Source organism: Amia ocellicauda, chromosome 6, assembly GCF_036373705.1.
Source record: "Amia ocellicauda isolate fAmiCal2 chromosome 6, fAmiCal2.hap1, whole genome shotgun sequence".
In the NCBI taxonomy this organism is placed as follows: domain Eukaryota; kingdom Metazoa; phylum Chordata; class Actinopteri; order Amiiformes; family Amiidae; genus Amia; species Amia ocellicauda.
The window spans coordinates 30,273,574-30,296,468 of NC_089855.1; the positions used below are offsets into that span (position 1 = coordinate 30,273,574).

Below are 22,895 nucleotides of genomic sequence, written 5' to 3' on the forward strand. Positions count from 1 at the left end.
TGGTCGCTATCCCGGATTGGTAGACAGGGCGAGCGAGGTTTACCGAGAAAGAGGTAGGAAACTGCGTCTTGAAAGAGCGCCGAAAGGTGCGCCCTGGTCGTCATCTTGGCTCCGGCCGCCGCATTGTTTATAGCCGGATTCCCGTTCTGACATGGAGCCACAATGGCGCCCTAGGAGCCAGTTTCATAACCTTGGGAGGGAGGAGTCTGGCGTTTCTGGGAGCCGGAGCAGCAGTAATAGCGGAGTGACGGAGGAAGGGAGAGAAACTAGAGCAACGGCAAACTAGGGAAGAGACAGGGAGATCCATTTTTTTTACAGTATTGGTACACCTGAACACACACACACGCGTGTGGATGAAGAAGGAGGCAGAAATGAGCGCCTTGTAAAAGGGAAGCGAGCAGGCACGTTGTGCAGCCTTGCTGGTCGCCAGGGAGGATATCAAAATACATGGGATTTATTCCGTGCGATATTATCTAAAATATACACATCTATAGAGACCGAAGCCTCGCCGCGTATGGACTGGAGGAGAAGCTGAGCGACCGAGAAGCAGCGCAGACGCAGGCGAGGGGAGGCGGGGTGTGCGCTGGAAAGCTTTTGACAAGAGCCGGAGGATTGGGATTGACGCCGGGGAGACGAGGAGAAGGTGGGGCCGGAGAGCGAGGCGGACGCAAGGACTGAACCCCCCATAAATCAAGCGAGTCCGGGCGGCTGTGCATTTTGGGGGAGTCGAGAGCGAGAAGGAGGAATTTTCCGCCTTTTGGATTTTGGAGAGACGGACGGGCATTGCGCGATCCCCCCCTCTTTCCCTCCCTCCCTCCTTCCTTCCCTCCCTCCACACGAAGAGCAGCCCTACACAATTGTGAGCCTTTGTGTATTTCAAATATACAGTTTTGGCCGGGTATTTTTGGGGATAATTTCCCCATCCTTGTTGGACCATGGCCGACGACGACGTTCTGTTTGAAGATGTGTACGAGCTGTGCGAGGTGATTGGAAAGTAAGTGTCATATGTCCACTATGCAATTGTATCATGCAATGCAATGCATCCTGTTTATGCGTTTTACATCGCATATGCTTGCCTTTTTTTTTTTTTTTTAATTGAAGTGTGTGCATTTATAAAGTAGATGCCAGTTGATGTGGCTCATTTGCACCGCTCAGGCTGTGCTTTGGCAATAACTGCCCTGGTGCACCGAACAAGTCCATTGGAAGATAATAATTCATCATTTCAGCAGCTAAATCACTAACCCGTCCACCTATCGTTTTTTTTTATCGCCGGTATAGAATGCATTTGTGTTATTTCTCGGGTCTCTTAGAGAGGGTGCACAGAAAAAAACAGGAGAAAAGAAAATGGGGAAAAAAGAGGCGTTTACAAGATTCAGTCACAGCATCTGGGAACAGTCGGTTGGGTTTTTTTGTTTGTTTGTATTTGACACATTGCAAACCTCGCCAAATGCATTTCTGTGCATGCACTGCACTTGATCTTGGGAAACCTTGTTGTTTGGTGGTCATATTTCATATCGGTTGCAAATGAATGAAACATGTTAAACCCTATTCCCTTATAGGTGTAGGCGGGCCGTGCACTGTAATGGGCAGTTATGCGTTTGTAACAACATGCGTGTTACACGTTTACTGTTGTGCGCTAACTTTAAAATGGACCACATGCAATCGCCAAGTCGTATTATTACGAACATATGAACAACAGAGTAAGACGAAAGCGTGTCTTTAATGCACCACGTTACTACTACTACTATACTACAGGGTGTGTGTGTGGCTTTATATTTGTCAACTGTTCTTCCATTGCTTCCTTTATATGGGTTGTGTAATTATACTTGGCAAGGGATAAATCCAGAACAAGATTATTCAAAACGCGGATTACGGTTTAAAGCGGTAGCATACCGTCTGCAAAATGCACGGGATGCCCACTTTATAGTATTGCTGTCTGCTGGCTCGTTGTGACATTTACTGTGCAATTAATTTAAACTAGAAATCCTTATACTGGGACCAATATGGAGAGAAGCCCGTGATGCAATCTGCTCTCTTCTGTTTTAAAACATCTCTTATACTTTTAATTGGTGAACCCTTTGTTGGTATTGGTGATTACAGTTTGCCTTTGCCTTGATGGTTTTCGCTGACAAACGACTTTCATCCCCGATGCAGGGGAGTTTCGTCTGAATCATAATTGCCTTCATTATGATAACCTGTTATTTATTTATTTATTTATTTATGTTTAGTCACGCTCAATATTTTACTCATCACGTTCAGGTATAGTTCAGGCTCAGACTGCAAATAACCCCAAAGCAAATCAAACGTTTCTAGCAGGATAGTCCGTAATTTAACCTCGAAAGTATCAACTGTGCATTTGTATTTTGTTTCATTAATTGTGTGTTTATTATTTGTGTGCAGATTGTTTTGCATGAACAAAACCCATGCATAGGTTATTTAATTGTATCCCCTCTCCTGTCATTTGGAGCTTTTAGGACATCTAAGAGAGGTTTATATCCAATTTTGCTTAACAATGACTGTGATCTAAATATGATCTGATCTGATTGTTGAATATTTAGTGCCAAAATGAGTGACAGACTCAACCTCATGCTGCCCCACCCTCTGTAGGTGTTTGAAAAGCCCTGACTAGGTAAACTCCCCACCTGGACTACTGTCCCCAAAGGATAAATGTGAGAGCCAGTAATAACCAAGGTTTCCAAGACAGCAGTGGGTTCACACAAGGAGCATCATCATCCCACATTACTAATTTACTAACCTGCCTATTAAACGTCTTCCTCTTGACTGAGGTTGGAGTTTGTTCTTGACATCTGGATGTTCTAACGCATATCTCCATGTAGTGTTCGTTCTTTCACTTGGGTAATATTCTTTTTATACAGGCCTTGAGTAACTATAAACTTTAAAATGACATTGGCTTGGTGCCTGGGTGCTTGTCATTGTGAAGAGGTTGTGTTAAGCAGAAAGGTATGTAACCTATACAGACACGCGTGTAAACAGTCTTTGTATGCACATATCTATCTACGTTTCAACATCATTTCTGATAATTCCAATCAAAAAGTACCAAATATATCTGTTTTATTGACTTGGGTAACATTACTCTTGAGCGCATCATGTTTATTGGCAGGTCCTGTGTGATTCAAAGCTGGTTTTGCTGTAAACAAGATTGTATCTACACATTTGTCATAGCAGTAATAATATTCTTTCCTATAGAAGGGACATGAGCCTGAGACTCAATTAATAAACAGTACAACCTAAGACGACTTCACCTGCTGTTAGTGAAGGATGTTTTGTAGGATCAAATGGGTTTATTGTACTGTACCTACTTCAGTGTAAACAATGCATCTGCTGCTTTTTTGGGGGGATTTCAGACTTGTCCATTCCCTCATTTATTGTTTTTGCTCCTGTTCATGGCATCTTAAACAATGTTTTGAAAACTTTTTTGTTAAAGACCAATTTCTGATTTTTTTTTCTCCCATTCGAGTAGGTTAATTTATTCATTTTTTTTAGTGAAACGCATTCTCGCACAAAACAGAATTTTGCTTTGTAACAGAAAAGGTTCTGTAATCCAAGATGTGGAAAGATGTAGTCTCTGTATTTTAAGTATTTAGAATATAAATAATTGTATAAGCTAAAAATGACCTATCGATGACCGATACGTTTGGTACTAATAGGCTACAGAGAAGACTGTGAAAGGTAAGCCATTTTCATGCCTTAATCAGAATAGTAGGCCTTCTCCCCAACCAGTCAGAAAATAGAATAGTATCTTAATATGAAAAATATATATCTGTACAATTGCTGGCATCTTCCATCACAGCAGGTAATGTGCATTGCAAACAGATTTTCCCTTTTTGACACTTTACTTTTATTGTAAACTATTTAGTCTTTATACAGTGGTTTGGTCCCCCCATTTTTTTCTGCTAAATAAAAAGTTAGATTTTGGATATTTGTTAAAGTCTTAGTGTAAGATTTCCAAGCCTTCACTTAATTGAGGCATAGTAGGAATTTAATTACATGAAATGGCTGTGTGCCAGTTTGTGCAGGTATGGAGCTCTGTTTATAATGTGGGATGGGGGATAATTTGTTTTTTTCCTTTTTTCTGCCTATCCAATTACAAACATGAGATGGAGAACTTTCAGATTTGCTCTTTGCTGCTTCTGCTAAAGGTTATAATAACACATGGGAACATTATATCCTCCTTGTGACGGTTATAAGATTTCAGTGCAACAAATGCCTTTGCTCTGTTACATCAATTGTTAATTGTTTTGTACACATTTGCATGCATCTTTGTGTAATTTAAGTTTGCCTAGTGCATTCAGATTTTTCATTAGTTTAGGTACTTTTTAAAATTGGTATTAATGCTGTGAAAGAACATCAATATATCACATTGGTTGGTTTGCAGTCTCAGTTCGAGCAGAATTTACGTTTTTGTTTTAATAGGCCTGGATTCAGTTACAATGCCAGCCTCTTTTTTTTATTTTTTATTATGCTCTATGTTATTTGTCAGAGTTGTAAAGAGTGATATATTTGACCGTACTGCACACAGCCCAAGGCACGCTTTGCGCTGCTATGTATAGGGGATCCATTAGCATTCCTGTAATATCTGTAGTTTCTTCTAGCCATGACCTCTAATGGGCTCAAGCGAGTCTTCAGAAGCAGAGCCAGGGAAACATGGTTTGCCGATTGCTATTGAGGGTCGTGGAGTTTAAAACGGCAAGATACAGATTAAGATGCAGATACTTCCACCATTTCCTCAGTATTAGAATAGCACATTAGACTTCAAACAAGGGTTTAGACTTTATACTTTGAAGAATTTTACTACATGCAAATGCAGCTTAATATGTATACAAGACCACTATATTAAGAGTATGCCAAGGTGAGCTTGGACTCCTGATGGTTTTCTTTCACAGTTTAAATATGTACTAGTAAGAAATTAAGGTTTACGAAAGATACATTTTAGTTCACTTAATAACTACGGTATATATAAATATCTATAAATACATTATATAACTTGTTTTGATTTCACTGCATAATACAGACTTTGATTTTGAGCACTCCTTATTTCTCAACAGTCCAGTTGTCTGGTTGTGACAATTTCGGGTCTTGACCACTGATTTATGGAGAGTGATGTTACCCTGGTGCTGCAGGAGGCTGGTGATCATCTTGGTTAATTTGGAGTATATTATTGGCTAATTGAATTGAACAGGAACAAGTGTGTTCAGTATTTACCTGCGTCCCTGAGTCCAGGGCCTGCATCTTTCCAAGATAACTTTTGTGTTTATATGAAAGAGAATAGAAAAGTCGGAATCAAAAGATGGAACAAATGTATTAGTTGTCCATATATTATGTGTGCTGTTGCACTTGTACCCAAACAGTTAATATGTGAAAATGTAATCTGGATTTTGTGCGTATCCTTTTAAACCTAGTTGTTCTTGAAAAAACATGCATTTAGATGGCTTTTTCATGTAAAATGTTAGGCACAGGTTTGTTTTAGCCAGTGTTTCAATGCAGGTATTTGGACAGCTTAGTTTTGTTGGATAAAGCTAACCCATTGGTGTAGGCTTATTTTGTTACTCGTTCGCTTCTATCACCTCAAATATTTACTTTGCATATTGAAATGGGTAAGTGGCTTGTCATTAGGTTACTGTGCAATAAATAAGTACAGATGATCATTTATTGAAAATACTGCTTGATTTGAATTCCCCCTCCCTAATTATTTTTTTACAGTATGTTTCCAGATTTACAAGGCACATGGCTCTTTAAATCCCTAATTTACTGGAGTGTATGAGAGGTGGTGGGCCATTTAATGGAGGAAGGGCACTTTTTATCACTGTCTGTTCGCTTGCAAAGACTGGCAGTATATATAATCTGACGCCGCAGGGGTCGGGGCTTTTCAACAACCCTCCTGCTGAAATCAGGTATTTTTATGGACACACTGGGCTTCTTTCAATGGACAGTGAGGCTGATACAAAAATAGAAATATGGTGTTCATTTGCTCTGTGTATTTTTAATGCAGAGATGATCGGTAGACCCTGGCATCATTCAAATACACATCCAGAAAAAGGGATAAATGACAGGAGGATTTATTTGGATTTTCATTGCTAGCTTCCCTTTTCCTACTGTCCCCGCCCACCCAGTACAGTGGGAGCTGCAGACAAGCCAGTGAATCGGTGCAGACAATTTGCTAGAAGCCTAAACTCCCCAGCGATGTGGTTGAAGCTGAAAACTTGGGAACATTTAAGAATAGACTGGATAGTATCCTTGGATCACTTAGTTATTAATGGACACCAAACGAGCACGATGGGTCGAATGACCTCCTCGTTTGTAAACTTTATGTTCTTATGTTCTAAGCCATCGAAGCATTTTTCCCTTAGACTCTTGTCTCCTGTTTCATTTGATCTAATTGACACATGGTATCTTTGTTGAATATAGTGGCAAATCTGGCAAGGGATAATTAGGTCAGCGTTCTTGAACGTGTCCCCTTTTCATCAAGAGGATGCTAAAAACTGACCCAGATCGGGGAGCCAGAATGGTAACCACCTTCTTGGAAATGCCTTAGCCTTGAGCCAAAGGAGGAGACTGCTATGCATGAATGAACTTGATAGCTTTATAACGTGCTTGTATTATGGCTTCTGTGCATTAGTTGACTGGTACCTGTGGTTTTGGCAATGGCATGAACCAAATCCGATATTGTACACAATTCCTGCATGTCCTAACACTATATAGCATACTTACAGAAATTTGACATTCCAGTGTTTTTGTCCCAAAATATTTTATGATTTCTTGTAATCCTGTTCAGACCTTCGCTCAGTTTCTTTAGCTTAAATGTATGCATACGTTTTTGCTTGCTTTATTAAAACTTCTGTCTCTTTAGTTTTCCTGTGAACTACACTACCTTTCATTGTTTAACCCAGAATTACTGGTGGCTGCGGATTTGCCATCAGAGGTGGTGTGAAGTCAAACTAAGAGGCATTTTGCTGGCCAGACTAAACTACCTCTGATATGCCTTCTTTCCTTTGAAGAGGGCAAAAGCCACATTATAATTTTGATCTTCATTAGTCAATGCTACCATAATGAATACAAGTCAGACTTTTCTTCCTTGCACTGAACTGCCCTCTCCATAAAGGTTAATCAAATGTCATGGCTAGTGCAGGCTCTATGAACTGGGAGGTCATTGTGATGAGAGAGGGTTCTGCTTTTGATAAATCTCTTGATCATTCAAGAGCTGGGCAATTATTGCAAGCCTTGCTTGGTCATATTTTACCAAGGATGAGTTGGGACTTGATGTGGTATGGATTCATTGTTTTGGTTTATTCTGCAGACTGTTTGAAGCCCCTTTCCCTTTTAATCTCTTCAGAGATTCAGCACCAGGAAATATTTTGAAATTCATCAACCAGAAATGAATACGGTAGTGTGGAAGAGTTATCTGCTTATGTATGGATGTCCAGTACTATCAAAGTATGAATGGGTAACTACATAGACCCAATTCTTTCCTGCATGATGTAAAGAAGGACATTTAAGATGTGTTCTGTTGCATAAATACTTATATGCAGTCAATATGCCCCATGTCCGATATGAATCATTAGGGTCAGTGGGGAAAAAAATAAGAAAACATTTGGAGCCCATACAGTGAGTACAATAAGTCTTTCTAACTACCAACATGCTTGCAAGAAAACTCATTCTCTTGTCCTATTTTGTATGAAAATGTTGTAATTGTATACATTTGCCTGCCATGCTTATTTAGCTGAGCATAGATTTGCTCAGTGCCTGAATGTAGCAACAAACTGGTTTGCTTTATTGGAACATGTTCAAGCATGATGCCGTCTAAATATCTGACTTAAGAGATGGGCTGTATGGAAATTGGTGAGCATTAACAAGGTAGTTCTGGTATTCATCCAATATGCGTGGTCGTTGTGGTTTGAAATAATACTCAGTATTGCAATAAAAAAAAAAAAAAACTAGTTAGTTGCTTGCTTATCCATGTCTCGTCATGCTGATCTCAGTCATTACAATGGAAAGCAATTTTAAGGACATTAGAAAATTCAGGCATTAGTCTGTTATGTTTATGTCAGTTTCCATTGTTTCTGGGAGCACTGGGCTGTTGCAGACTATGAAAACAATTCTGTCACTAATCCCAAAAGTAGTAATGGATGGATTCAACGGCTTGATGTTTCTTATTCTTTTTTCTCCTCCTTATTCTGCTGTGATCAGTGGAAAATGTTTTCGTGCTTTTTGATTTCCGTAATGAAAAGTGCACCTCTGTGAATTGGCCCTAATTCCGCCGTCTCAGGCTAAGAGAAGCCCGAGACCATCCAGAGGATATGATTTGTGCTGTTAGGGTTTATAGCTGTCAGAAATGTAGCAGGGGTGGACACTGCCAGAATGACATTACTTTTCAGGTCAATGCACTCAAAGCTTCATTAAAGATGGATTCAGAAACTGTTTGATTGCTCTTTCAGCATGCTTGAAATTTTAACGAGGGCTTGGACGGGAGGTTCTAGAGTTTCACTCTCGCTGGCTGTGAAAGCGTTGACCCTCTGCGGTTTTCATTTATTACACCACCCCTTCCAAATGCTGACATCAGTCATGGGTTAAAGCAGCTGGAAGAGAGAAACCGTATGTCATGTATTGACAGACATTTTAGTTTGATGTTAAGCAGTGCAGTGTTATTTAAGTAATCATCATTTTAGGTAATTAAGACTAAATTAATAATTAAGACTTCGTTCTTCATATAACTTAAAACATGAACTGGCTAACAGGCTTAAAAAAATATCTGTGGCGTGTTACTTTACTTTTATTTCTAATACATTTACAGAAGAAAACTCTCATTACATTTAACTCCTTACGTCACAAATAATACCCACTTCAGTCGTTAGCTCTCGAGATTCACAACACAAGTGTATGTAAACATTGAGATTGTCCTGCTCTTATCTCATCCCCAGTCATGGTCCTTTACACCAGTGTACCTGTTGGTCCCTGAAGTGTTTTGATTGTGTAATGAGCCATATTGGTCTGGCCTTTCAACTTATCAGGCTTCTGTGCTATAGAGCAGGTGTGAGAAGTAGCCCAGTGGCCAGTGTCTCATGGTGCTCCTTACAAGTCTATCAAGCTGGACTGGGGAGTCCAGCTACCACTACTGATCCACAAGCAGCCAGATGTAGTGTAGTCATTATTCACTGCCAATTCTCACAAGCCTGCATTTTACAGCCTAGGTATTGGGATCCGACTCCCTCCCTAAATAAACAACACGCCTAAGAAACAAGTGTATTGACATTTCATGAGTATCCCACAGAAAATGGGCAACCTGTACGTCATGCTAAGTATGCTTGTCAAAGGGTGGAGGCTCAGTTAGTGCCTTAAGCAGAAGTGAATTTGTGTTTTGTAACCGACCTTTGACCTCAGCCATTGACCTTCTGACAGAACTACATGCTTTGCTTTTGGACTGTTATGGTCCTTTAATTCTGTTAGGTCTCATAGTGTGGAAGTGGAAGAAAGCTCTTATTGTGTTTGAGTTGTGATTTGGGGGATTCAAGAAAATGGTACGTTATTTTGTAAGACCTGGCCGAGAAATGGTTGTTTTTCCTCATGAGTTACGTAATACACTGTTACTGTTTTTTCTTTTGCCTTTTACTTCTGGTAATATTTAACTAGGCATAGTATGGTGCTTTTTAAAAGATGTTACTGCTGACCTCTTTAAGGTAATGCTTTAATAACTGTGGGATGGTGTTTTTATATCTTGTCTGCATGGGTTAGTAGTTGTGTGGCCGACTAGGTCATTCCTGATTTGTCTGCCTGTCTAGGGCAGAGGGCTGAGATGAGAGATTAGGGCTTTAGGCTCAAGAATCAAGAGATTTAATATTTTTACTGCCATTAATATTCATTTTTATATTCCTGGATAGCATAAAAAAAAAAAAAAGCTTTATGCTGTTGATTTCACTGCCCACTAACATGCCTTTCTGTCAGAGACTTCATCACTTTATATAACACACCACTGTTTCTAAATCTGTTTTTGCAAAATGTGTGTGATCAAGCAGTCCAAATATGTTTCCTCATAATTACTATTTAAATGCATGTTTATTTTCTGGGTTCAGAACATTAAGCTGGTGATGACTTGTAAAAAATCTTTAATTCGCTTTTCTACAGCAGTAATATACAGCTGAAAGCTCATGGGTTATGCAAATAATGTCTTGCCTGGTGTGAGAGAGATGGCGACATAGCTTGTCGCTGGCCCACCAATTCAGAAAGGTTTAATCTGTGGATGAATGACAATTAACGGGGGCTATTACTGACTTCATAGAACTATCTTCAATAGGGGCAAGTTGTGTGACCCACTATATGCTGAAAAATAATCTCCCAGACGTCAGCGGTTAACTTTTTTGAGGGTGGTTTTACAAAATTAAGACTTGAGAATGCTGACGTAGCTGTTTATTTAGTCGTAATGTTTTTTTTAGTTTTTTTTTTCCTTTCTCAAAACATTTTAGTAAGCCTAGGAATAAGTATGTAGATCATTTCCTTTGACTCTGCCAAAAGACACAGTGTGTGTAACTCTTACAAATACCATGCAGAAGAAGGCTGCCCTGAAATCTGTGGTGATCATGGTACAGTTTTAACGGACTTCTTGGACCTGCAAAGATAAATCAGTATCGAAATATGTATGTTTGTCAATAATAATAAAAATGACTACCATCTATTCTTAACCCATTTCTGTGGGCAGAATAAGCCAGGGTTTTCAGTTTTGTTGGGAAAGTGAATGGGACACACATGCTTGTTGATGTGGTAAGTGAAAGTATGCTTTGTAGGCTCATGTGAGAGCTGGGCTGAGCTAATAATTTGCCATAAAAGCTGCCCTCTCAAGGCAAGGCAGCTGAGCTCCATACCAAATTCCTTCAGCCTGCCTTCTGCACTAAGCTGAGAAGACCTTTGAAGACCGGCTTCACAGCTACAAAGGTTCTGTCAGACTGGCTAGGAAATAATGCAAATTGAGACATTTTTGCATGAGTATCGAAAAATGTGCAATGGCTGATTTTATATATATATATATATATATATATATATATATATATATATATATATATATATATATATATATATATATATATATATATATATATATATATATATAATGACGTTTTTGGGATCAGGCAGGTGTGGGAGTGGAATGGGTGCAGTTGTCATTAAATGGTTACAGTGTATGTAAATGTTTTTCTGATTTTGTACCATTGGAGAAAACCTGCAAGTGCATGGAAATATGAGGGAAAAACAAACTTTCTAAACCTTTTTAATCACAGTGCTTTCGGATAAAGGGGAACAAATTAATAGAAACCAACGGAACATTTGTAAAATAAATAAATAGTAGGAGGATAATAGGGTTATTATAATTAATAGTGAACATGCACAATGGTTTAGTTTAGTTATTTGATTTTGTCCATCTCTGGCATAAATCCCCATTGTGATGTGTAATTGTGAGCTCTTCTCCATGTCCACAGAGCAAATGGCTTTTGTTTAATTTAAATATCCATCTTGTCTGTCATATTTAAAATCTCCTTATTTGCTGTCCTATATGGATATCATCTGTGAGGTCTAAAATAGTGATATTATTTTTAATGCCACACCCCTAAGCTTTCCCCTTTAATTTCAGTTTTTGTACTTAAATCATGTAAGCCTCAAAGTGTCAGTGTTGTATGTTGAAGATGATGTCACACTGCAGTTGTGGCAATGTTTTGGGCTTTTGCTTTTGTTGAAGATTCTGCAGGTTTTTTTGTAATGCTTTGCTGCGGTGACAGGTCAAGAATCTTGTGCTCCCTTCAGACGTAACACATTGCAGTAGACGGAAGACTTGACTCCATTGCAACAGTGCATATTTTGCACTTGCATATACCATTGCACACAAGTGTGTTTGGTGCAGAAGTACCACGCCTCTGCTGAGGTCAGGCACCAGTTTGCTCATGGAGGAGACCCTGCCACAAGCAATTAAAACTGTCTTGCTCAAATCTGTACAAAAAGAACAGCATTAAGAGTCACAGACTTGGCCCTCAGGCTGTTTGTGTCCTGGTAGCATATTCCATTAAGATCATGAATTGTCCATCTGGAATATTGGCCGTATACTTCTATTTTAGCATTTTCTCTAATCGGTTTAATATTGACTATATTACAAAGTGCTTTCCTGAATGAATGACTATATGGTATTTTCTACTTTGTTTTTTAACATTCATCTATTCTTCACTTCATTTTTTCTACAGTAAAATGAAAGGTTGCTCTTACTTTAAAGGTTGGATAATAAGGATTTCATACATCATTGGGGGTCATTGTGAAGCATAAACTGAATAAATAATTTAAGACCTAAAACATTTGTTGTAACTCACATGTTTGGGGGAAGACTTTCACTACATCTCTTTGAGGTACTACATAAATCTTTCAGTCCATTTTTGTATAATGACATTAAAATGATGAAAACAATACCCTTGATTAGAAGAAAATCCCATTATAAAAATCTTGTGATGTGTGCATTTTTAAGGCATGCCCTTATGATAATTTCCAATGAACTGTTTCACACTTTATGAGGTTGTCGGGTGACGAACCTGACCCTCTCTCTTTTGTAAGGAATTTATATTGTGTTTTTCCAATTTCAAAGCTGCCATCCCCTTCCACTTTCTTCAGCTTGTCCTTAAAATACATAAATACAGATCAACATGGTTCCTAACCTCTTTAATGGCTTGTTAAGGATATACAGTTTGCCAGCAATAATTAGTCAATTTTGTCTTGCAGTTGCATGTTAATATGAAGATGTCTTTGTCAACAGTCCTGAAAGAACTTTGAATTCCTTGCAGCCGCATCCTATATTGAATTACCTTTGAATTACTGTTGCATATGCTGTGGTACATACACATTATGTACTGATTTAACGTTACACACACATAACACTAATTCTTGCACACAAACCCCTGCTTAAGAACTGCACAGGCAAGTTATTCCTATCCAACATTCTCTTTCTAGGATCTTTTAGCCCACGAGAGGTAACTTTTGTACTGGAATATTAGTTGTAATCTTTGAGTGTTGTGCCAAAGGAAATAGTGATATGCAGAAACAAATTATATAAGCCATTATCAATCTGCTGCTGAAGGAAGGCCTGCTCAGGATTTTTGTACTTGTTAGGATGTACAGCATCACTTCTCCAGGTCATGCCAGCAAAGCTTCTTATTTTATCTTCCCATCTTTTATGTGGTCTTCTGGGTCTTTCTTTTTTTTTTCTCTTGGGGTCCATTCTATAGCTTTTGTCAATTTTTGGTCTGTTTCATCTTGCAGTATGTCCAGCCCATTGCCATTTAACATCTTCAGATGTTCCCCTTTGAGAAACTGATGGATGGAAATCTAGGTTACAATAACCATTAAAAGTCTTATTAGCTAGATGGAAAAAACAGGCTTATCTTCTTTATACCAGATATCATTAATTTATACAGTGTCTAAACATTATACAATTCATTTCCAAGTAGTTTTAAAATAGTTTTTAAAAGGCTTAAAATAGTGTTGTCATATGATCTTAGATTGATGGAGACATCAGTTCCTCAGCCAAGAAGCTGAAGGCCTACCTCTTGAAATTTGAATGGATGTGGAGGTTGAAAAGTCCAGGGTAAAAGTGCCAAATCCTTATGATGCGTCCTCTTTTGTTGATCTTGTGACTCACTGCCAGTGGGCTGATTTGAGTGCACATGAGTTCTTCAAACTTTGCCACACAGGGGAAGACAAACAATTATCCTCATGAACCAATAACATAATTGTCTTCTGACCATTATGACAATTGGTAGTTTGTGTACCATTGTGGCTGTTCACCTGCTAACAGTGTTGGACTTTCCATCCTGCTTCTCTGGCCATGAGTAAAAGTCTTTCCTTGTTTTCCAGAACAAACTAGTTTCTTTGTAATTGTAAATTTGCTCCAGAACCAGTCCATGCTTTTTAATTACATCTTGAAATTAATCTGCATATACCGCAGCACTTGCAGCAGACAAACTTGCCCTGTACAGAGATGATGTAGTTCATGTCTGGTCTTGACTCTGGATCCAGCCTTTCCACTGTTTTCTGCTCCATAGTTCAAACTAGGCCTAGTTGTTTTTGTTTTAGGCCTGCCATGTCTGTTGATATAGTTTCCAGCCGGGTGTTTGTTTAAAATAAGGCTTTGCACAGTACATTTAATATATTCGTGCTTGAGTGCTTGCAGATGAAGTAGCAGATGGGGGAGGTGTGAATAAGATTTTGCACTGATAATTTAAAACTGCCATGTTTTTTTTTTTTTTTAACTTGCTGCAAATGACATACGGGCTTTGGACCTTGGTGTGCATTAACAAATTTGATGAAGAGCATCACTGTGTTGACTTGGGTTTCTTAGTAGGTGCTACAGATGAGATTGATATGGTGTTTGCATTTTCAGATATAGAAGGAATCATGCCCTACCAAAAAACTATCTTTAACTGTTTCAAAGTGCCTAATGTTTCTGGATTGTGTTGCATATTTTGCAAACCACTGCTCTAGATAATGTGAGTAATATGTCCATCTCACCATTTGTCTCTGGTCAGTTAAAGCTCAGATTGCATGGGTGGACAGTGCTGGAAAGCTACGTGGTAGGGTTTTATTGACCCAGTAATCTTTCTGTGCCCTTGCTGGCTGACTGTATGTGGGGATGTATATTAAGCAGCACCTCAAGTGGGCTTCAGGTGCTTAAATCAAAATCTAGTAGTAGTAGTATTTATTATTATTCGTATTATGCTGTAATAAGGTTCAGCTCCTGAACTTGTAAATGACACGGTGAATGTAAAGGATGTAATTTAGCAATACCTGTACTCATGCTCATGACGTCCATACCTTTGCATATTGTACTCTTATCATATGTAATGTTCTGCTTTTGTTGAAGAGCTAATGTCTTCAATAAAAACTATTTATAATTACTTTTCTGCAAAACTGCATATTTTTTTTCTAATTTTAATGTGCAAACCTGATAAACTCACCTCCTCTACTTCATGTACTTAATGGAAATGATTACTAGGAATTATGGGCGTTTAAGCAGCTCCCTGCTTCAAGAACACATCGGGACTAGGTGAATTGAAAGCATCGCAAGCAGTAATCATTCTGTCTCTGCAGTCTCCTTTACCTCAAATTGGTTTGGTGACCTTGGCACATCTATGAATAAAGCATTGTGTGTAGCCTGAGATGTTATAATGTACTTAATGACATCTGTTACAGATTGGGGATGCTTTTCCCAAAGGTGGTTGCATACAAATGTTGTGGTTTTGTTTCTAACGAGAAGGAGAGAGTAATTCAAAACATTGGTGCTGGTATCCTACCTACTGTGATTATTTAAGGAGACCTAAGGAAAGTTGCTCATTTAATGATTTTACAGAGGTTAGTATTGAAAAAAACAGGAGGGAAGTCTTAAGTGACCAAACTACTTCTTGCTCTGATATCAGCATGGGTCATTAACCCTTCCTTCTCCACATGCTTTGCTTCAATGTCCTCACGGTTGCACCTGGACCTTGATCCAGGAGAGGAGTTTGACTTTTGAACCTCATGGCCATCCCTCTGCCGAGCTGAATGATGCACTGGAAGCTTCTGCATGCCTATCAAATAAACCACTGAAATGCATTAAGTCAGGGGGCTGTTGCATTTCTCTCCTGTATTGATCTTATTGTTCTTTTTAGGGAAAATGACCTTGACAAATTATTAGTTTCATGTTACTGTGAAATGGCACCAAATCATTTAGCTGCTCTCCTTGTGGTTTTCAGTTTTTAATAAAAAAAAAAACTGATGTTATCAGTACATCTATTTACAGAAACTGTACCAAAAAGCAGGCTTGGTAAGGACAGAGGGTGAGCTATTGCAGAGTGAGGTTCAAGTGAAATCATGACTAATGCATGAAGATGTTCTGTTTATTTCTCTTGGCCTTTCTGCAATATGTGACAACCAAAATAAAGCAAACAATACAAAAGGGGCATTCTGATGTTGGTAAATGGTTTTGGCAGAAAGTAATCTGTTTTTAACGCAATACTCTGCAGAGACGCGAGATACTGTGAATTTCAGCAGACCAAATGACACTGTGGCTATATTTCAAGCAATATGTTAGATAAGTAGAAATTGTGCTTCTGAATGGTAGGTAAAAGGTCATGCTATTTTCCTGTACATTTATTTTTAAGGTGACACTTGCAGCACTGTGCATTTTTGTTTTCTGATTATTTTTTTATGATATCAATTTTCCCCCAGTGAATGAATCAAAAGCTTTACTATGAGCAAGCATGTGGATGTGAACTTGATTCAGAATCCTGGGATTTGGTTACAAACCCTCCGTTTACAATGTCACCTTTATGAGAACAAGGACTTTGCTTTCCCACCCCCATATCTTCCCTGTGCTGCAACCTGAGAGCCTTTTCATTGATGGCATGGACTAGTATGTGTCTTCCGGGCTCATGGTTCCTCCCATAAGGAGGCTGCTAATGGTGAGAGATTCAGAGATTAGGATGTATTCGCATGGGTAGATTGACTTGTATTGCTCAATTCACTGATGAAATCTTTACATTTTGCAACCTGCTGCTCCTTGACTGGCATTTGTTTCCTTGGTGGCTGTCCTGAGCGCATACATGCTTTGTTAATGATAAGCGGTTGACTTGGATTTGTAGAGGTTTCACTTTGTGCGTGTGCGTGTAGGTTTGGTTTTCATAGCCAACACACCCCTGGGAAAAGCTGATGGGTGCTTTATATTAAATGCCTACTTTATTTATTTTTGGTTGCTGTCTGCTTTCATCTCCTAGCTCTGCTTCATCAGTGCTGAAATTTTAGTTTAATTTGAAGTTTCTTTATTTGCAGTGGCTGGTGTTTTTTTTTGTGTGGAGATTTTGCATTAAAAAATTAAAACCACTAAGGATTTGTCAAAGGCCCCGACTGCAGGTGGCGTGCTCTGCTTTGATGGTTAAAATAAGATAATTCTCGGTACATATGCACGATGTAGACGAGGCCTGCAATTATTTTCAATTTATTTTCTATTTCTTCCTACTTTAAGCTGTTGCTGTCAGTATTTGCTCGTTAACTTAGTTAGCAATCTTAAACAATCCAGGAGTAAAACTGTGTAGAACAAATAGGTCTGAATGCCTGTGAAAGAACTGGGAGTATAAGTTGTCATTTTCCACAGCTTTGTTGTCTGCAGCTAAATCTAGCAAGGGGCTTTGAAAAGAAATAAAGGAAAAGGCAAACACATGCAACCCTCAGAACCGTTATCTACAAATCCCACCAGCACTTGTTGCATACATAATTTGCTGTAAATGCAATAACTTTAACATAGTGAGTAACTATTAAATGTAAAGCCTAATAGGTGTGCTTCAATTGCGCTCTCTCTCTCTCTCTCTGTCTGCAGTCCTGTCACTTCCCTCCTGCAGTAAGGATTTGCATACATTTCAAATTAATAAATTGTGGTACATAGACAGTCTCTTGGATAAGTGAAATTATTTGAATGGTTTACTCTTGATGGTAAAGGTTGAGGTTTTTAAAATGTAGAAGAATCCCTGTGAATCATTCTTTAAATTGACAATGAAGGTCAGACTGGCATTTTTAGTTTTTTGAGGTTAAAACTCATACACGGATCTGGTTTCTCATACATAAACATGGCATCGCATCATTCAAAATGCTCTTGTTCATTCATTACAAAAGCACTGCGTTTCAAGAGCCTGGCTGCCCGTTGTGAGCTGCTCTTGTGTTGCTGTAAATGTTCTTCGCAAAGTACACAGTACGTGTTGACTCGTGGCATTTGTTCTATTTGGACTTAATTTTTAGCTCAAACATAACTTCCTCCAATTTGTTTGAGAATGTTAACACATTCATAACACTGCACACATAAAATCTATTGTTCAGGTATTAAATGACTGATATAATCAATATCTTTGCAATATATATTTGTCTCTAATATCTGGCATATAGGGCAGCTCATAAACCATATTGCAAATGAGCAAACGTGGGGGGAAGTTAAGCAAAGCATTTAAATTTCGAATTAGCAGTGCATTAACAAAATGCACTGCACAGTCTTCATTACAAGGAAGCGCAAAAGTAGGCAAAGGCGTGGAAGCTGGTTTTCAAGTTTGCTTCTCTGAATTAAAATGATTTGTGGTGGAAAACTAGAGAGAGATTCCCGCCTTGGATGTCACGCTGACAGTCGCTGAGAGCTGTAGGGTGCACTGTCACTGTAAGGTAGGAGGACTTTGTGAGGGGGCTGGTGTACCACGCTGGTCTAAGAAGCATTATTATCCACAGATTGTTCTCCTCCTGCTGGTTTTGTGGACTGTGATTCTTGCCTAGCCTGGGAGAGCATAGTGTTTGAGGGGAGAGAGACTGATATGGAGATCCCCTGTCACATAAGTAATTGTGGATGTTGGTCTGTTTGGTCTGGGCAGGAATGAGATGCCTAGCAATTAAGTCTGGCATTTTGGGAATTGCATTTTATTCCCATTCTTCTAGTATCCCATTCAGTTTTCTGCACATCTCAGTGCATGTCCAAAACATTTTGGTGTGGAAAAGCATCTAGTCTTGCCGTTTCAATCATACCTTAAGTCTCTGTCCCCCATTTGTTGTCATATTGCTTTTGTACCATTTTGTATTTTGGAGTGCAGGTTTAAATGATTTATAACCATACTTTGGAGCAAGGTCTGCTTGTTGAACAGCCTGTCTGCTCAGGGACAGCAGTCTGGCTCTAAGCTGTCCCTTTAGGCCACATATTTTTCTTTTTTTTTGTGTGTGTATCAGCTTTCTACACAAATGTACAAGAATAAACAGCCTACATAAATACATGTCCTTCAATACATTGAAGTAAAAATAAAGAACGACATGCTGTATTACAGTTTATCTTTTGAAGTTACTCTACTCAAATATTTGCAATCTGTCTTGGGACATAGTAGTGCTGTGATTGGAATGTAGCATTTGTAAATCGAGTTAAGGAGATTTACCTTTGTCCTTTTAATAAGGGAGAGCAATGGGATTCTGGGATTGAAACAGGTGGTGGAGATGCATATTAAAATGCAAGTAAAAAAACAAACAAAAAAAATGATGTATAATAAGAAATACCCATTATGTGTTAATGTTGCAGCTTGTTTTCATTTTATAATTTTTTTTCCAGTAAATGGAAATCGATGCAGTATTTTTTAAATTTGCGTTGATTGGAAACGTTCTCCTCGGCTGACGCGTCTCGCACCTCTCTCTGAGGGGTACTCAGTTTGTGCTGTGACACGTGGAAGATCTGGTTAAGTGTGCGACTGCGTGCACTGGATTGTGTCATGAGCTGTTAGATTATGTGGACCTGGAGCACCTTCACATCTAATCAAGATGGCACAACTGCTGTTCTTCACATTACCTTGTCTATTAGTTTGGCACCTGGGTACGTCTCCTTTGCCATTCAGTAACATTTCACCAGCCATTGACGGCCTCCTTGTTATTTCACCTAATAAACTGTACAGTCCAAATACTGAATCCACAGCTGGTTAAATACCTCAAGGTGTATGTTTGAAAATATACTTTTCAAATTCTTAAAAAAAACACAATACATGGAAATGCTTGAGTACAGTTGGGCTGTGTTACTGGCTGAGGTTAGCTAGTTAGAAACCTCTCCATCTAGGATTGTGTCATTGTAAGATTTTCATATTTCTTTGAGAAATGTCTCGCATACTGTGAGATTACCATTAAATGGCATCTTCATGATGTTTCACGTAGGCTGTTCTTGCCAAGGTAACGGGGAAAAGAAATAATAATAATTAAAAAAAAATGCCATGCTTAGTGTTTAAAATGCCCTGCAACATTAAGCAATAAATGGCTGTGGTTCTCCGCAGTTTTGTGAAATCTTTTGTAAATCATTCTAAGCTTTTTGCTTTCTCCCTCTTTAGAACTTACTACTGTGCTTTCCTCTACTTAATATCATAACCATACAATTTTCTGTATATTCTTTAGTTTATCTTCCTTGTAACACTCCGTATTGAGACACAGATAAATGTCCGTTTTATGCTTTACTGTGCAGTTTTTTTTTTTTTTTTTTTTTTTTTGAAAATCCACCTTTCTATGTCATATGCAAGACTTTCTACACCGTACCAGGTCCTGTAGTTACCTTGTGGTGTGTAATGCCTGTGGATATACGATTGACACTTTGTTGTGGAGTGTGGGTGAGCCATAGTGGGGCAGCAGCAGCTTCTGTGGGCATGTCATTCCTTTCCCGATTGTCCAACAATAGGGTTTGCTTCCACATTCAGAATTCAATCTCAAATATATTAATTTCTGCAGCGTTAAGTTCATGTTCATGTTCTGGCAGGACTGAAGAGAAGTACAAGTTCAGTTGTACAACATTTTCTGAATTTAAAAGAGATGTATCTGGTGGTAAACTGCGGAAAGTGCTTTGCATGTCCGGATCTAGTCATTGTAGAGTCCTCACACTGATGTCTGGTGGGAGAGATTCCCCTTACGATCAAATTGATATTGGATCTTTGGAGGATAAAAAACTTTGTCTATAGGCAACTGAGCTGTAAATAAAAGGGCTTCCGAACTATGAGATCATTTTAGGCCACTAGAGGCCATCTTATTATTTTTTCTCTCTTTGTTCCAACCTCTAATTACTTTTGATTTTAGTGTGCAGTGGGCTCCCCGGAATCGGTGCAGCCATAAAAACATAATTAAAGTCAATTAAGAGTGACTCCTGCATCTGCATATACACAACACTGTAGGGTTTTAATGACCACTGTAGCACCATTCTGTTATCTGCTGTACAGTTGGAACCGTTTCATTTTTGTTATTTGTATTAATTCCCATAACATTATGGAAGAGAAGACCAGTCCAGCAGAGCAGGGGAGTTGATCAGTCATTTATCAATTAATTAACAATATCCTAGTGCTGTGAGCATGTGAAGAGACCTTAACCTGACCACAGCAAGCCAATTTAATAAGGCTTCCCCCCAGTGACCCTGCTCTTTGAAAGGCTGCTCCTCTAGTAAAGAATTCATTTAGACTGTCTTCATGGATATCTTATCTCAGTGGTGATTGACTGGTAGTGGGAAGCTGAAGCCTAGCTTTGGATGTTCTCTGCCCACAGACATCCAGAAGAATTGTTCTACATCAACTGCACTGCCAGGACGCATCATAGCACCGTGCTCCCCAACTGTGAGTGCGTGTACAGTGTGAGTTGTGTATTTATTAGCTTTAAATGTTGTTCATTTACTTCTGTGTTACGTCTTGGCCAGTCATTGTCCACAGAGGAAGGAAGCAGCACAATGATCTGAACATGAAGTTGATCCCAGGAGAAGGGTAGAGTTTTTGCCTTTTCTTAAAGTGCTGTTTGAAGAAATATCTATAGATGTGTTGGGTCGATCTAAAATGACACCGTAAAAGCCTCTCCGTTACCCGTTCTTGTATTGTCATAAACATCATCATGTTGTGTTACATTGAGTCTTCCTTATATTGTCCAGTTTTCCTGCAACAGTTCCACTTGCTTGAAATACCAGCTTTCTAAATGATTGTATGTGATTTGCTGAATTGATGTTGATTTTATCAAGGCAAATTTAATATGACCATTTCAAACTTCTCTGTAGTAAAGAATCCCGTCTGCTCATGGCAGGTCTTCCTGATGGCAGTGACTAAACCACGCCAGTGAGTCATTAGGGTCATTTAAGATCACAATTGAGTTTGACTTATACTTTCCACATTGCTATTTATTTGCTTGACATGTTTTTCCAGGGAAATCCACAAATGCAACCGGTTTGGTACCCCCTACAAGAAGTGTAATGGTTTACAGAAGATCGGGTATGATTTTAGTGCTAAAGATGAGATGTATATTGAAACAGTTCAGCAGCAATGCAGAGCAGTGGGGAAGAAATTGTACATGGCAGCAGGGTGCATTGTGGGATGAACAGGCGAACAAACTGCCTTCTGCTACAGCCAAATATTTTAGATTTTGACTCATCAGTCCAGAACACCTGCTGCCATTTTTCTGCAGCCCAGTTCCTGTGTTTTCGTGCATAGTTGAGTCGCTTGGCCTTGTTGCCACGTCGGAGGTATGGCTTTTTGGCTGCAAGTCTTCCATGAAAGGCCACTTTTGACCAGACTTCTCCGGACTTCTCTCTTTCTGCCAATTCTGAGCTGATGGCACTGTTCGACATCTTCCGATTGCGAAAGGAAGTAAACATGATGTGTCTTTCATCTGCTGCAGTAGGTTTCCTTGGCTGACCACTGCATCTAAGGTCCTCAACATTGCCCGTTTCTTTGTGCTTCAAAAGAGCTTGGACAGCACATCTGGAAATCCCTGTGTGCCTTGAAATGTCTGCCTGGGAGAGACCTTGCTGATGCAGTATAACTGCCTTGTGTCTTGTTGCTGTGCTCAGTCTTGCCATGGTGTATGACTTTTGACAGTAAACTGTCTTCAGCAACCTCACCTTGTTAAATGAGTTTGGCTGTTCCTCACCCAGTTTTATTCCTCCTGCACAGCTGTTTCTGTTTCAGTTAATGATTGTGTTTCAACCTACATATTGAATTGATGATCATTAGCACCTGTTTGGTATAATTGTTTAATCATACACCTGACTATGTGCCTACAAAATCCCGGACTTTGTGCAAGTCAACCTAGAAGAATTGATGCTGTTTTGAAGGCAAAGGGTGGTCACACCAAATATTGATTTGATTTAATTTAGATTTTTCTTCTGTTCACTCACTTTGCATTTAGTTAATTGATTAAATGTAATCTATTAATGTGTATTTTTGAAAGCATTCTTACTGTACAGCATTTTTTCCACACCTGCCTAAAACTTTTGCACAGTACTCTATAATTGCAGCAGTCTTCTGCGATACTAGTGGAATTACCCGTGATTACAGACTGAACAGGTGTTATTACTCCTCTCAACTGTTATCTAC

General features: G+C 39.0%; 1 protein-coding gene across 17 annotated transcripts in view; it reads left to right on the top strand.

Annotated features, from left to right (window-relative positions):
- The first annotated feature begins 201 nt into the window (after positions 1 to 201).
- caska (calcium/calmodulin-dependent serine protein kinase a) overlaps positions 202 to 22,895 on the top strand; it is a 234,381-nt gene continuing 211,687 nt past the window's right edge. For 6 of the 17 annotated variants that reach the window (XM_066706831.1, XM_066706836.1, XM_066706834.1 and 3 more), the window contains exon 1: positions 205 to 994. In XM_066706831.1, the coding sequence (XP_066562928.1) occupies positions 936 to 994 (59 nt within the window). In that variant the 5' untranslated portion in view covers positions 205 to 935. Of the gene's footprint in view, positions 995 to 22,895 lie in introns of all 17 variants that reach the window. The other 11 variants (XM_066706845.1, XM_066706832.1, XM_066706843.1 and 8 more) reach the window with 5 other exon arrangements.